This window comes from Macrobrachium rosenbergii, chromosome 13 (genome assembly GCF_040412425.1).
Source record: "Macrobrachium rosenbergii isolate ZJJX-2024 chromosome 13, ASM4041242v1, whole genome shotgun sequence".
NCBI lineage: Eukaryota > Metazoa > Arthropoda > Malacostraca > Decapoda > Palaemonidae > Macrobrachium > Macrobrachium rosenbergii.
Genome location: NC_089753.1, coordinates 50679088 through 50695443, shown reverse-complemented (window position 1 = coordinate 50695443; position 16356 = coordinate 50679088). Strand labels below are relative to the sequence as shown.

General features: G+C 35.6%; 2 protein-coding genes across 4 annotated transcripts in view; one reads left to right on the top strand and one right to left on the bottom strand.

Annotated features, from left to right (window-relative positions):
- LOC136845301 (uncharacterized) overlaps positions 1-16356 on the top strand; it is a 567827-nt gene that overhangs the window by 519509 nt on the left and 31962 nt on the right. The gene's annotated exons all lie outside the window — the stretch shown is intronic.
- Positions 1-16356, bottom strand: part of LOC136845297 (uncharacterized) — a 105086-nt gene that overhangs the window by 75296 nt on the left and 13434 nt on the right. For both annotated transcript variants that reach the window (XM_067115487.1, XM_067115488.1), the window contains exons 3-4: positions 3279-3414; positions 1771-1952 (exon numbers count right to left, since the gene is read on the bottom strand). In XM_067115487.1, coding sequence (XP_066971588.1) covers positions 1771-1952; positions 3279-3414 — 318 coding nt within the window. The remainder of the gene's footprint in view (positions 1-1770; positions 1953-3278; positions 3415-16356) is intronic.

Here is a 16356-nt window from a genome sequence, read left to right as displayed (position 1 = left end):
TAGGAATTAATTGGAGGGATAGGATATCAAATAACAGAATTAGAGAAGTAACGGGGGTGCAGCCGGTCGATGAGTATGTTAGGTTCTCACGCTGGAAGTGGCAAGGCCACGTGTATAGAAGACAGGGAATAGTACGAGATACACCGGGGTGGGTTGCCCTTGGTAGAAGAGGTAGAGGTAGGCCAAGGGAGACATGGTTAAGGGCAATGAGGCGGGAAGCAGGAGACGAGTGTTGGGGAGCTCTTGAGGAGTTAGCCCAGGACAGAATGTGGTGGCGTGAGTTCATCGAGGCCCTATGCATCCCCGTGGATGCCACAGGAAATGTTCGATTATGTATTATACTGCGTAAGTCCTTATAGTCGATTTGGGATGCAACAAAAAGGGGTGTGCGTGTTTGTATGTGAGAGAGAGAGAGAGAGAGAGAGAGAGCAGGAGAATTTCCAATGGTTTATTTTTTTTTCGCTGATTCTTCTGATCAAAAACCGATGTCATGAAATCAAAATTTCATATTTTTAATTATAACTTCGTGGTGTTTGTTATGACAGCCAAATACTGTCCAACAAATGGTATTGAAGTATGAAAACATAATGTGTATATATACAGTATATATATGTATAATATATATATATATATATATATATATATATATATATATATATATATATATATATATATATATATATATATATATATATATATATATATATATATATATATATATATATATATATATATATATATATATATATATATATATATATATATATATATATATATATATATATATATATATATATATATATATATATATATTACAGAGACAAATTTCGTTTAGTATTGAATTCATTACACCTTGTAAATGGAGTGTCCCACAAGAACGTCTTCTGGCTCCGTTCATCATCATCTTGCCACCAAATTTTACTCTCATTTGCCAATAATGTTGGCAAAGCCTAAGTCTCTCTTGCAGCTATAATTTTCCACCAATATAAAAAAAAACCATGAGTTAAGTAGTACAACGTGTGGAACCGTTTGGGGTGATTCAGTCGTCCTAATCAAAGTGAAATAGAGAAGAACAAGTATTCGTAATAACAGTCGTACGTACGAACGACCTATTAACACAGTATGGAACCTTATAAAAAATAGTATAAAACCATTATGTTTCTGGATGAACAGTCCCGTTCCGTTTTGCTACTCGTAGAAGAAAGAATCCCGTTAGGAAAGCCGTTTATCACTGAGGAAAACTTAGACCCTAATTAGCTTTTACCTTTTTATTTGGGGGACGAAATTTCGATTACCTAACGGTGGGTCTTACACGTTCAGTTTCTTTGATTCTATGTGTTTAGAAGTTTTCTCGTTTGATGTTGTTATTAGGATGTGTTTCTAGTTTCTGTTATAGTGTTTACAGCTACTAAAGCTTTTAAAGTATGAACATATACACTAATGAGACATTTTTCTAGAACTAAAATGTACTAGGTTTGAAAATGGCATATGCCAGCTTGATAATATATTTCTGTCTTATCATAAGGCCTAAAATACACCATCTCTTTAACACTGGAACGTAAAGAACATTGAAAGATCTCTCTCTCTCTCTCTCTCTCTCTCTCTCTCTCTCTCTCTTTTCTCTTTTGATTAGGTTAGGACACTCTGCTCTCTCTCTCTCTCTCTCTCTCTCTCTCTCTCTCTCTCTTCTCTCTCTCCTATAGATTCTACACACACACATTTAAAGGCGCCGAAGACCCCATCATAACAATGAGAAAATGTTCCACTTACTTGAATATCGGTTATTGCTGTTGATGCTGTGGTCGAACTCGTAGCCACAGTCTCTCCCAGACGTCTTCTCGAAGAAGATGAAGTCAGGGTCCTTGTAGAAGTCCCTGGGGTCGTTGATGTCAAGGGTCTGCGTCGTCTCCCTCGTCAGGAGACAGTTCTCCGGTTCTCGGGTGTGGTAGTTACTGGGGGAGGAAAACAGTGTTATTGTTTATTTGTGTTTTAAATAAACACTTATTTAGGAAAGGAAAACCTTTGGCTTAATGAGAAACTTTCATGAAAGATAATCCTCGTAAGGAGGGTAGTGCCGTCAGTACTCCTCACGCTTTGCACTGTAGGCATTACTTAAGAAAGTTCTTTGCAGCGTTCCTTCGGCCCCTAGCAGCAACCCATTTTCATTCCTTTTACTTTACCTCCTCCGTTCATATTCTCTTTCTTACATCTTACTTTCCACTCTTTCCTGAATGTTGTTTCATAGTGAAACTGCTTTGAGGTTTTCCTCCTGTTACGCCTTGAAAACCTGTCTACTCTGAATTTCCCTTTCAGCGCTGAATGGCCTCATAGGTCCCAGCGCTTGGCTTTTGTTCTAAATTTTATATTCCATTCCACGAAAGAAAATAATCAGAACATTTTTTAATACTGTATCTGTTTTCAAGCGAAACAACTGTGCATATGATAATAATTACATCTCTTACGCCATCCTTCTTGCACTTTTTCATGTTTCATACAAAGTTCATTTGAAAGCCTTTACGTAAATTACTATGAATTTAGAAACTTGCTGTCTAATATCTGATATTCTTAGTAAAAATAAACCGAATTAAACTTTCTTGAGACTTTTTAATGGAAAAATTTGTATATCCTCGTCAAATCAAAACAAAATATTAAGGGCATTTCTCTCCAGTAAACGCTCTTGATGGGAAACCCCTTTTTATGCTTATAGTGAATAATTTTGTATAGATTAGACACATGCCTTATAAGAGAGTTGAAACGAACAGTCGTAGACATAAAAAGACTCAATACAAATAGAAAAGAAACAAAAATTCTTAACTATATAAATATATATATATATATATATATATATATATATATATATATATATATATATATATATATATATATATATATATATATTTTTTATATTTATATATATTTTTTTTTTTTTTTTTTTTTTTTTTCAAGTCTACCATTACTTTGTCCACGAAAATACAGTGACGCATTTTGAGCACTTACGCCACTCAGATGACACAAGCAGGTATGGAGTCACAAAATCTCGTAAGAACGCATTTTAATCATTAATTTGCATTTTTATCTATTTATTTATCAATATGTCAGTTAATTTTTCCTTAATACTAAGTGATCTCTTCTTTCTGTATTTCCCTTTACCCTCTGTTACTCTTTCTAATGAACACGTAATATTCTCTGGAAGCATGAATTTCAAGTCAATGGCCCCTGTCCCTGTGAGCTTGTTCCATGTGAATAGGGTTCATTTTTTGAATAATAATAATAAATACCTGTAGGAGAAGCCCTTGCAGGTGAAGAAGGCGATGTCGCAGGCTCTTTCGCACTCATTCAAGGAACCTGACTTCACGTATTTATCAACGTGGGACGCCTGAACTCTCAGGCCACGCCGGACTTCTTTGTAACAATCTGAAATAAAGATTGAGATACAATTAGTGTTTGAAATTAGGATTTAAATGTTTGTTTATGGGATAGGACAGAGTCAGTAGCCTAGCTAGTCAATGGTTTTATATCGTAAATTCACAGAATAATATTTGTTTAATTTTTTCAGTAATTGATAGAAATGGAAATACTAACTTTTTATAAAAACTGAAGATATTTGACAAGGTCTGAGATGAAAAATGTTTTATTCATTTACTTATTTATATATAATTATTTTGGGGGTGTTTTTATAAAACTGCATTTGTTTTTGAACGCATTCTTAGTCGTGCGTCTCTTGTAACAATTACGCGTTATGTAAAGACCAATTTACTCAACAGAGAGTTTATCAAAAGTGAGAGGAATTCCCTTAAAGACTACGTTCCCGTAAGGGGATAGTGCCATCAGTGCACCTCACACGGTGCACTGTAAGCAATGATAAGGTTCTTTGCGGCGTCCCTTTGGTCCTTAGCTGCAACCCCTTTCATTCCTTTTACTGTACCTCCGTTCATATTCTCTTTCTTCCATCTTACTTTCCACCCTCTCCTAACAGTTGTTTCACAGTGCAACTGCGAGTTTTTCCTCCTGTTACATCTGTAAAACCACCTTTACTGTCAGTTTCCCTTTCAGTGCTGAATGACCTCATAGGTCTTAGCGTTTGGCCTTTGGCGTAAAACTTATATTCCAGTTCCATTTCCAATTCCTTACAGACTACCTAAACAACGTGAGAGCAAAGCCCTTGTAGGAGAATAAGAGCCCGACGTAATTCACGGTGGGGGGAAAACGCCAAGCAGAGCAAAGCAAGGTCCTTGGAGCAAAGGTTATTAATGACAAAACTTTCTCACAGTACATCAACAAAAAGAGGAGCGTTCAAGGGACCTTTGCTTCCGAAAGAAGGAGAAATGAGAAGCGGAACTGAACATAATGGAGCTTATGTAAATAAGACGACAAACTGTTCGCCCAACATTGAGAAGACATAGACAACAAAGGAGTGATTTGACCTAAATCACGTGGTTATTATACAGGCAAGGGAAGCGTCTAAGAGCCTATTTAAATAACTGTAGCTTTGTAGAAGTAGACGTCAACTGCATTATAATTCATCATTAACTTTTAGATTTTTTCATATTATTAAAAATATGAATAGATACTCAGGTAGGAAAATGGAAGACATTTTTTCTCATATCCACTAAAATGCAACAGGTCACGAGGTCTAAAAACATTAATCCCAAAAAGATTCACTTCCATTGGTTCAAACTTGGTTGAACAAGAGTTTGAGAGAGCATCATTAGTAAGCAGTGAAGAGGTAAAATAGTCTTTAAACAGAAGCTAAGGACTTTGAAGAAGTAAAGATCAGCAATTATAGACGTTAGTTATGAAAGTTAAAATGAATGGGAGCAGCAAAGAACCCTGGAGATCACCACTGGGCATACCTCACCAGTATAGAGTTTTCTTCAGTAAAACCTGTGGTGATAAAAGTAAAAGCGGTTGTAAAATAACTCAGTACATCGTGTCAAACCCCTCTAGGATAATAGCTGCTAAGAATAATTACAATGGATATCCCAGTTCCCTGAAAGACGAAGATTTGATGTATGAAGAGACAGATCCTAGTAGATCTTTACCTTGAAGAAAAAACCATTCCAGTGTTCGAAAAGAAGGGTTTTGGGATCCCGAATCTTGTCAAAAAAATAAATAAGTATTGTAGACTCAAGGTCCTTAGTAGCTACAGCGAAACAGGGTGCAACTGACTGGTACTTAGGGGTCAAAACGACATATCCTTATTTGCGCAAGGTCATCCTTCTGCTGGAAGGGATGTTATATGCATTTCAGAATAGAGTGAAAAGATGATAAACCACAAGGTCAGGTGGGATAGCAATCTCCTTTGTTTTAGTGTCTTTTTCTTTCTCGTTTGTTTGTTTAGTTTTGAATAAGATGTTTCATTATAAAGCTACAAGGAAAAGATATTATTTGCCAGAATACAATCACTGACGCGGAGACGTGCATCTAATTAAGGAAATACAAATGTATAGGATTATTCTTTATCCAGTAAACTGTATGGGCTGCACTATATGTGCTTTGCATATACGTATCTATATACATCTATGTACGGATATATATGCGGAAGTATCTGTGTATTTGAAGAGGCAAACATACACGTGTACGCATTCGCAAATGAATAGAACTATAAAGCCATGTTCTTACAGGGAACTGAATGATACACTTCCGTTTTTTTCTGAACAAAGGAAGGAAGACTCTGACTAGTGCAGTTTACAAATCACACACATTCAAAATCTGTAGTTCCCTCGTCAGCCTTCAAAAAAACAATACCGGTTAATTTTTCCAGTTTTTTTTAGTTACCAAATCCTTGTCTCACACACACACATCAAAAGGTCTTTATTATCGGTGGGTATTTTTCCGATTGCTCCCAAAATTGGCTTCTTAATTCGGGGGTTTAAAGAGGATGTGTCCGAATTGTAATTCGCTGGGACCCCCCTGGCCCTTGGGGGGAGAGGGCGGGTCGAGGGGCGGGCGGGTTGTCAGTTACTTCCTCCTCTGGATGATGTAAACAAAAGAATTCTCTTGACCTTCGCGTCCCAGCACCTTCCTCTTCTTTCCCTACGTCTCCGCCTTCGTCAGCGTCAGGATTCCGTCATCTCCACGTCTCTCCCGGGAAGGTACGACGCCTTAATAATAATAAGCGTCTAACCGCCGTCATTTTAGCGCCGCCCTTGGCTCCTCGTTTCATTGCCGTTTAGGTACAGCACTTGGGAAATCTCCCTTGCTTCTTTTTTCTCTCTGACAATTGCAGAGTCCCTCGGTATTTTTCTTCCTGCGGCTCTGGTTATTATCCCAGAGTTAATGCAGAGTCTCTTTGGCGTAATGGCCAAGGTTGAAGGTTGGTGGGTTTAAGATACCAACTTGGTCTCTCGCCTTTTTGCGAAATAAGATTAAAATTTAATGGTGGAGACATCTGGCGATCTCTTGTGTGAACTGGACTGAAGTCTTGATGATATTAATTCCATGTTGCTTTTTAGATCGAAAAAATATTCTTATTGTCATTAAAATAAAGTAACTAGCTTTGAATGAGGGATAGAAGTATGCTTATTGTCATCAAATTATAGTAACCCTCTTTGAACTAGAGGTCTTAGCATCTTAAATTCATAATAATTACTTGGAAAATCTTTACCGGAAATAACACGGAAGTGATGTGAGAATTACATTCATTTTATAATTAATACGTCAGCAAAATTAAATCCCACGTTAAGAAAGAAAGATATCTGCATTAATATACCGTCGATTTTACATTTATGTTAAAGTAACTATAAACCTGACCTTCTCGTTTTGCATATTGTTTCGGTTAAGATGCATGAGAAAATAGAAGTTTATTCCATTTAGCCCTCTAGGGATGAAGAGAGAGAGAGAGAGAGAGAGAGAGAGAGAGAGAGAGAGAGAGAGAGAGAGGCCTTATAATTTGTTCACGAAAGTGGACTCTTAGCCAACTTCAGAATCAAGTGGCCTGTTTTTGTTTTTTAAAACCTTTAGGTTGAATAAAACCGTATGCTATGCCATTGGAATATAAATCCAATTTAATATGCATATCATTTTAGAAATAACAATTCATAAAAATTTAAAACCTACGACTCATATTAATAGTAAATAAAATAGTAACTATAATAGTAACTAAAAACTTTAAAAAAAAGCGCAACAGCTCTTAGTTCAACCGACATCCAAGTTATAGAAAATGTTTCACCATTAAATCCTGCATTTTTTTTATCAAGTTCTCTATGTATGTTGCTGCTTGAAGAATAAAAACTGCAAGAGTGAACAAGTAATTTGTTCCTACATAAATGCATTCACAGTCAAAAAGGCGCATGAAATAAAAAATAGCGTGTCTCTGATGTGTTTATGTAAGAGAGAGAAAGAGAGATATCTGATTTACAACCTAATATTAGTTAAGTGACCCTTATGTAACCATTCTCTCTCTCTCTCTCTCTCTCTCTCTCTCTCTCTCTCTCTCTCTCTCTCTTAATTACAAAGGTGTTCTGCATAGTATGAATCCCTGAATGAAAGAGTGATTGTTATGAAGTGAAATGTGAACTATAATTAAGTTTCCTATCCGTATTTAAAATGGGCTTTGTTATAGCACCACCGAGGCCATAAAATACAATGTTTACAAGGCAGTCTCTAGCACTAATCATAGGGCATTGCTGTTCCATTGTTATAAAACATCTTAAGAGTGCTATTATTCTCAATTTCTTGACTTTGACCGTGAATAACTGACTGTGTTGGAGGCAGAACTTCGAAATTAGCAGCGTTTACGGACCATCAGATGAATTTCATCGTGAATGAGGGAAATTTATTTTGCGCTTTTCGTTATCAGCTTAAATGAGCGCTATCTTGTCCAGCTCACACACAAGCTAGATAAACTCATTTGTTAAAAAAAAAATATATATACCATATATATATATATATATATATATATATATATATATATATATATATATATATATATATATATAAGGGCTTGAGCTCGAATATACATCACGAAGGAAGCAGTAGGAAAGGCATCCTCATCATCTACAGTTTATTTTTTCAATGTGTTTCGCGAAAAGTCGCATTTTCAAGGCTATAAAATTCTAATATAATTTGCGAACATCAATAACAAATTAATGCAATGACATCAGCTCTTTCTTCAAAACACATTCCAATAAGTAAAAAGTTCACTAAAATCTTAAAACAACCTACCTATGAAGGAAAGAACAAGACTAATATAAATAAGTAAAAATGAGTGAGAAAACCAGTTGTCAAACTAGGCTATAAATTTCACTGAGGACGATTGAGTATATAATTATGGATTCATAAGTACTTGGCCTAAGATGGAAAAATTTATTTTACATAATTTTGAATGATTTCGTATATTTGATTGCTAAGCAAGGATTAGATATATTCTATGACTTATGCCCCTAATCTGCTCAGAGAGGCTGTTGAACACATCCTTCCCATTATCTAAAGAGCAATCAAATATTAAATCATTCAAAAATTATCTAAAACTTATTGTTTGACAGCAAAGGGATTTTTGGTCTTAGAGCTGGTTTTCAACAACGACTTTCCTTTAATCCATAATTATATTAAGACTTGAAATGTTTATAAAAAACTATAGATAAATATTTACATATAATTTGTTATTGATAAATATATATAGCCTTGAAAATATAAATATAACTGTAGATGATGAGGATATATATATATATATATATACTGGATTAAATAATACTTGGACCTAAAGCGTATATTAAAAAAGAAAATAAATGCATGCGGGAAAACCTATATTCAAAGTGGATATATATAGTTGAAACCATGGTAACTGGACTTTGAAAACAGGGACATTCATCCTATCGTAATTGTTGCAGTTCGTCCCAAAGTGTCCCTTCTCCCCGAAAGTTAGATCCTGTCCTTTCGAAAATGCAATCACCTTTTGTAAGCCACAAGGCAAGCCTTTGGTTAATGCTCCGAAAAATGGGTCTACTACCCACCTTTGGCAGAGTTCAGACCAGAAAGCTTCTTTAGTACTGCCCTGCATTTTTCTAAATAAGTGTGTACTGTATAAGAGTGTAAAGTGTTCCATACGTCTGTGGTTCAGTGCTGGATATCTGGGAACAGTTAACAGAAACAAAAGATTCACACTCATACACACAGACACACACACACATTTCAACTCAAGTTCCTGAAGAAGTGCCTGTCTGAACAAGTGCTCCCTAAATAAGTCTGCTGAGTAAAGGACGAGAGTCGAAAGGCCTCCACTCTTTCCCCTTTCGTTCGTGGATTTTATCTTTATTTATTTATTCATCACGTTCCATATTTTCGTGATTCAGTTATACACACACACACACACACATATATACATACATATATATATATATATATATATATATATATATATATATATATATATATATATATATATATATATATATATATATATATATATATATATATATATATATATGTATATATATGTATATATATAAAACGGGTAAGCACAAGAACAGGAATTTATTTACCGCAAAGTAAATCGTAAATGTTATTACTTTTGATTATAGATGAACCCACGAAAACAAGACGTTACAGAGATAATAAATGATCATACCACACAAAAGGGATATTTATTGTTTCAGAATTATTTCAAAGGATTAAAAGAAGACTGGCATTAAGAGCATTTCACAACAGGACATACAGAGTGGTAGATTTTTGAAATTCCTCCTACGTGTTGAGTCGAAATAAACCATCCATTAGAGACACCTCAGAGCTTGTCTGCTTTGATACAAGACTAATGTATCATCCGTCCTTGTAGAGTCACTAGTAATTGGATCTTGTATCAAAGAAGAAAGAACGAAAGAAGGAAAAAAAGTAAATTACGTAAGGTGGAGCCGTTTGATAATAATTCACACTTTTAGTCTATAATTTCTCATCATTTTTCACCCGATATCGAATCCCAGTTCACGCTTCACTGGACCTCATTTCTCTCTCTCTCTCTCTCTCTCTCTCTCTCTTCTCTCTCTCTCTCTCTATCGCTTAGTAGGGAGGAGAAGGGGAAAAAATAGGAAAAAATAGCAGAAATAAAATAACCTTTAATACAGGAATGACTGGAAATCGGCCATATTTCGTATGGTTCACAAATATTGATTCGAGCTATCATGTAGTTTGAATAACTCCCTTCTCCCACATCATTTTCGAGAGTGCGTATATCAGGTGTCTGTAATGCACATGCATTATGGGGCGTGTGGATTTATATTCGTGATGAGGGTGATATGCACTGTGTGACGACTGTTGTATGCATATGCACTGTATGTTTTGTGTGTTTGTGCGTGCATGCGTTTGTATTGATCTAAGCACTGGGTATGAATCCGGGTATAAATTTACTTGCAGATTTTCACTGAATGGAGTATGTTTATACTCACACAGCCCTGTTTGGGATAAAGGCTCAGTGTAGAAGAAATATGTTTGTGTGTATATATATATATATATATATATATATATATATATATATATATATATATATATATATATATATATATATATATATATATATATATATATATATATATATACATACATTATATACTGTACATACATTATATATATCTATGTATATATACAGTACATAAATATTATATATATATACGTGTATACATGTGGATATTATATATGTATACAAATTTTATATATACAGTATATATATATACACGAGTATGTATGTTTGTGTATATATATCACACGAAAAAAGAACATAATCTCTATCGCTAAAATGTTAGAAAGATATATCCAGTAGTTTTAAAACAAGTGAAGAAAAAATCTGAAACATAACCAAACAAACAAGTAATAGGGTATTATATATATATACAGAGCTTCTCTTCCGTCAATGCCTCTATTTTTCTGGCCCCCCTGTTGTGTGACGTGAGTGTTACATTGTGCTATTAGCGATGTTAATCGCCCTCTTTTACGTCATGTTCCATGTGATACAATCCACCTTTTCGGGAAGTAAAATACTTTAAATTTTTTTTTAATAGCCAACGACTGTTATTACTGCTGCTACTATTACTTTAAACAATTTCATTATTATCTTTGTAACTCCGCTTATATTCTCCGTAGGAGGGTAGTGCCGACAGTGCGCCTTGCGTGGTGCACTGTAGGCATTACTTAAGGGTCTTTGCAGCGTCCCTTCGGCCCCTAGCTGCAACCTTTTTCATTCCTTTTACTGTACCTCCGTTTATATTCTCCTTCTATCTGACTTTCCACCCTCTCTAACAGTTGTTTCATAGTGCAACTAAGAGATTTTCCTCCTGTTACACCTTTCGAACATTCTTACTGTCTGTTTCCCTTTCAGCGCTGAATGACCGCATAGGTCCCCGCACTTGGCCTTTGGCCTAAATTCTCTATTCTTTCTATTCTATTCCGCTTATATTGGCCGAGTGACTACAATTTCATTATAATAATTGTAACTCGACTTCTACTGGCCGAATAACTACGGCATTTTCGAAGGGAGGTTCGAACTTGACTATGCTTTAGGATATGGCAGGGAGAACGAGAATTCCAAAGCGTATCCTGTGTCACTACCAAAAGTATAAACATTCCGATTCCCAAAAAGAGCGAATTGTTGTTAATTTCTCAATGTTCGTCGATATGAGTTCCAAAGTACCTGGTAATAGAATTTCTGCCAATCACGTTTTAGATTTCTGTGAAAGAAACTATCGTGCCGGGTTTGTCTGTCCGTCCGCACTTTATTCTGTCCTGCACTTTCTCTGTCCGCCCTCAGATCTTAAAAACTACTGAGGCTAGAGGGCTGCAAGTTGGATGTTGGTCATCCACCCTCCAATCATCAAACATAAATTACAGCCCTCTAGCCTCGGTAATTTTTATTTTATTTAAGGTTAAATTGCTTCTGGCAATGATATAGGATAGGCCACCACCACTTGTCTATATTTACTTCGTAGATATCGAAAGGCTTTCTATTAGTTAATATTGTCGTTCTTGCCGTTGAATATTATGTATGTCCTTGTTTTTATTTGTAACATTATGAAAGAGGAAACGATCTTAGTATTTCATAATTTTTCGACTTGGGAAATCAAACTCGTTTGATTAGTATCGTGTTAACCATCCTGTCTAGTTTAGACAGCTTTCCAGAATAGCAGATATATAAATCTCTGACTTGGTGTATTTTTGCGTATATTCTTGAATACCGCTTGAACGTAAGAGGTATGGGAGCATGTGTTCTCTCTCTATTTTATAGAAGAGAGGGGAGAGAACTTTAAAGGTGTTTCACGTAGAGTGCACAGGTACCGAAATGATAAACTTAGCATAGAATGCCTTGATCACATTAAACTTAAATCTTTTGTTAAGATTTTTTCAGATTTCACGTAAACAAGTACACTTTCCTAAGAAAATTTAATGGTTTTTGAATCTGCAATTAAATCATATATGCTTTTGAAGTGTCCTTGCAAATCATTGTCTGAGGATCCCTTCAGGAACATCTAAGGATTTTTGGTAAAGTTCCCCTGAGTTACCGTTATATATAATGCATTCCTTCTTACAAGTAGATTCACATGAACCTGAGTGCAGTGATAAATGAGTTTCAAGCCCCTACTGTAATTCTTAAGAATAATACTCTAATCCTCCAGATGGTCGAGTCATTCTGTAATTTGCAGAACATAAAGATAAAAAAATGATTTGCGCAAGGCGAAAAATAATGACAAAATAACACGAAGTATTTCATGTTGTGATAATTGTCAGATGCAAAACTATTTGCACAACACGAAAAACGTTAACTTTAAAATAACACAAGCAATTCTTACTGTGATAATTGCCTCTTGCGTGCTTTTGCTTAAAGATTCTTGTAAGAAGACATTACTTTTTTTCTTAACTTCATCAGTGGCACAGAATATTTAATTTCATTTTTTTTTAAGTCCCAAATCATCCATATCGTGAAATTAATATCTTTAAACTGGTGTGCGTGTGTTACAGATTAAAATTCATAGCCAGAACTCGTTAGGTTCCAGGAGAAGTAACGTAATGTCAGTTGTTGATATACAAGAAAGAATTACTTATTTTACTTGTAAATGGCAACACTTGAAAATGTTACATGACGAAATTGGCATCTTAAATTATAAAAAATCATAGTAGATACTTAAGATTACATCATATAATACCAGATTAACTTTCTCAAACTGACTAAGGTTAATGTTAACACAAAAACCTCCTCCTTTCCGTTGACACTTTGAATCCTCTACTTTCGCAAACGTCAAGTTTTAAGCTGGGTTGATTGTGAATCAGTCTGGCTTCAAAAGTAAATCACTTAAACTAGTAAAGAGGGGAAGAAATAAAATTTAGTGACACCAAAAGATAGTAGATAACTGATAATAACAAGGAAATCTAAAAATAATAAGAGTTAAATAAAAAAAAAACATGTTGAGTCAGTGGGTACATAAATTTTAGTACACTGTATACAAATATTCCTAACTGCGATTATTGATAAGTGCTTTGAAACTTCGAGATTGCAGTTAATTACTGAAACCAAGTCAGAAGCATTATGGGGTCATAGTTCTTTTACAGGTTTTTCCCCTTTTGATAAAACATTACTTAGTAAGTACATTCTATTGCTAATTGATAACATCTGTTGTTATTGCAGTGATTTTATTTTCGAGAAAAATATTGATATCCCTGTTTTGCCAACCTGGTTTTACATCTCTGTGCACTGAATTTATGCGTAGCGACATTAGAACAGAATGTGTATAATATATTAATGAAAGGCATATATATATATATATATATATATTATATATATATTTATATATATATATATATATATATATATATATATATATATATATATATAGACCAAGGGCAGAGAAGACGTATAATATATATCTGTCTCATTATAAAAGCTGGAATAAGTATATAAATATAAAATCAGACTCATACTAAAATTACAATCAAAATATAAAAAAAGTTATATAAAATAAGAAGATATATATGACATAAAGAAAAAGATATATATATATACTATACAGAGTTGTTGAGGTAGTGTGTATATAAAACATAGGAAGCGATGGGGTCACTTTGGAGAGTTCTCAAATATTTATAGAACACGCCAAAAGATGTTTTACAGAAATTGATTATAGAAATTTTAAAATACTTTCCAAAGTCCCCAGTTCTTCGCTTCCTATCTTTGAATCATTAAACTACTAGTACCAAGATTGAACAACCAAACTACCTCAACAACTCTGTATATGGAATTCTTTTCTTTATGTCACTTAAACGGTCTTCTAATTTTGTCTTTCTTTTGTATAACTTTTTGATTGTAATTTTAAGTATGAGTCTGATTTTATATTTATATTTTAATTCCAGCTTTGATAATGAGACATAAACGTATACAAATTATGCCGTTATTATGGACGTCTTCCTCTGTCCTGGTCCTGTTTGCCTATACCTGTATACTCTCCTCAGCTATATATATATATATATATATATATATATATATATATATATATATATATATATATATATATATATATATATATATATATATATATATAATATATATTAATAAATTTATGTATATAATATATATTTATATTGGTGATATACTGTTTCTCAACAGTGGCTCATAATTTGAGACAGAGTATTATATATGCAAAAGAGTTAGTATCCATTAAATGAAATAATTTAAATAATCATGATTCGTTTTTGAACACTCAGATTGAAGTAATAGAAAAAAATAATATCTTGAGAATATATGAGATATAAGGACTTCAGTTTTTAAATTGTAAATAACCCATTTTGATATTGTGATGTCCCCAAGAAACAAAGTCATGTTTAACGCATTTTTTTATTCATAGAGTTATATTAACCCGTGTGAAAATAATAACACATGATAATGATGATAGTATTGTAGGGTCCGCACGTGGACCCCACACCAACGACCCTGGGCTCCAACGCGCGGACGAAAGAAACACAGCATCTGTCACTCATCTTTTGTACATATATCTCCTTTATTATTATTATCATATTAAATGTATCGTCACCTTCATTGCACTGTCAGCTCCCAGCCATATGTATTTCAACTTCAGTCCTGCATTATGTACCGATTCGTATCAGTCCTGCATTATGTACCGATTCATGCGTATATTTCCATCTGCCAACAAACACAAGTGATTTCGTTTAATCTCTGTTTCTACCTGCCTGATGTCAGGTGCTACATTTCCGCTCGCAAGAGCTATTGACCTGTGTGTTTGATGTCTGAATAAATTAGTAAGATGTGAACTCTGACCCTTACTCATACCCATCGTCACATTGGTGACCCATGGAGATGACCAACCCAGCCAACACCAACGATGCCCGCCTCTCCAGCGAAACCCTCGCCACCGCCTCCATACATCTACCTCCATTCACGCCCCACAACACAGAAACGTGGTTCTTCAGGGCAGAAACAATCTTGCGATCAAAGAAAATCACCTCCACAACACGCAAAGCAGACGCCATCCTCGAATTCCTGCTGGACGACGTCTCCGAGCAAATAGCAGGATGGCTCGAAAAACTCCAAACCCCTGTCACCTATGAATTGCTGAAGGACCAGCTGAAGTCATCCTTCAGCATGCCACCCACCCTAAGAGCCAAGAAATTCCTCAACTGCGTGGGGGCGCCCATAGGAGAAGAGAGGCCATCACACATCTACAAACAATTGCAGCGGCTCATCACGTTACCCGCCACAGATGGCCAACCTGAATCATCCCTAGATGTTGTGAAAGAGGTACTCCTCACAAGACTACCCAGCCAAACAGTGGCGGCCATGCCCAATGCCTCCACCATGCCAGTCGAAGTATTTCTGAGATTAGCCGACACAGTCCACACGGCCCGCAACACAGTGGAGCCCACACGCCCACCAACAGCAGCAGCAGCACCACGACAGGCCCAGCAGTCAACCGACACGGAATCCGACAGTGACCCAGAAGGACCAGCCCCCCCCCATTTACAAACGAAATTTCCCCATGCAACTCATCAAGGGGAAGATAAAAAGACGAACCACCAGAGGGAATATGCTACTTCCACTGGAGATTTGGAAAGGAAGCCCACAAGTGTGACAAAGGCTGCCTCTTTTCAAAGAACATGCAAGAGGGTCGCACCAACTAAACGTCAGCAGTTAGCAGACCGGTTGCCTCATAAGAGAAACTGCGCCTTCCCACCACTGTCTTTCTTCCAGGTACAAACAAAAAGGCTCCACATGCTTCTTCATCAGGGACAATGGTCTGACATGGCGTTCCTCGTGGACACCAGAGCATGCAGGTCATTTGTCCTAGCCAGTCCAGATGAACAACTAAACCCTGCTCCACCCACCAGCCTCCACGTATCCACCGCCAGCGGAGCACCACTCAAGATGTATGG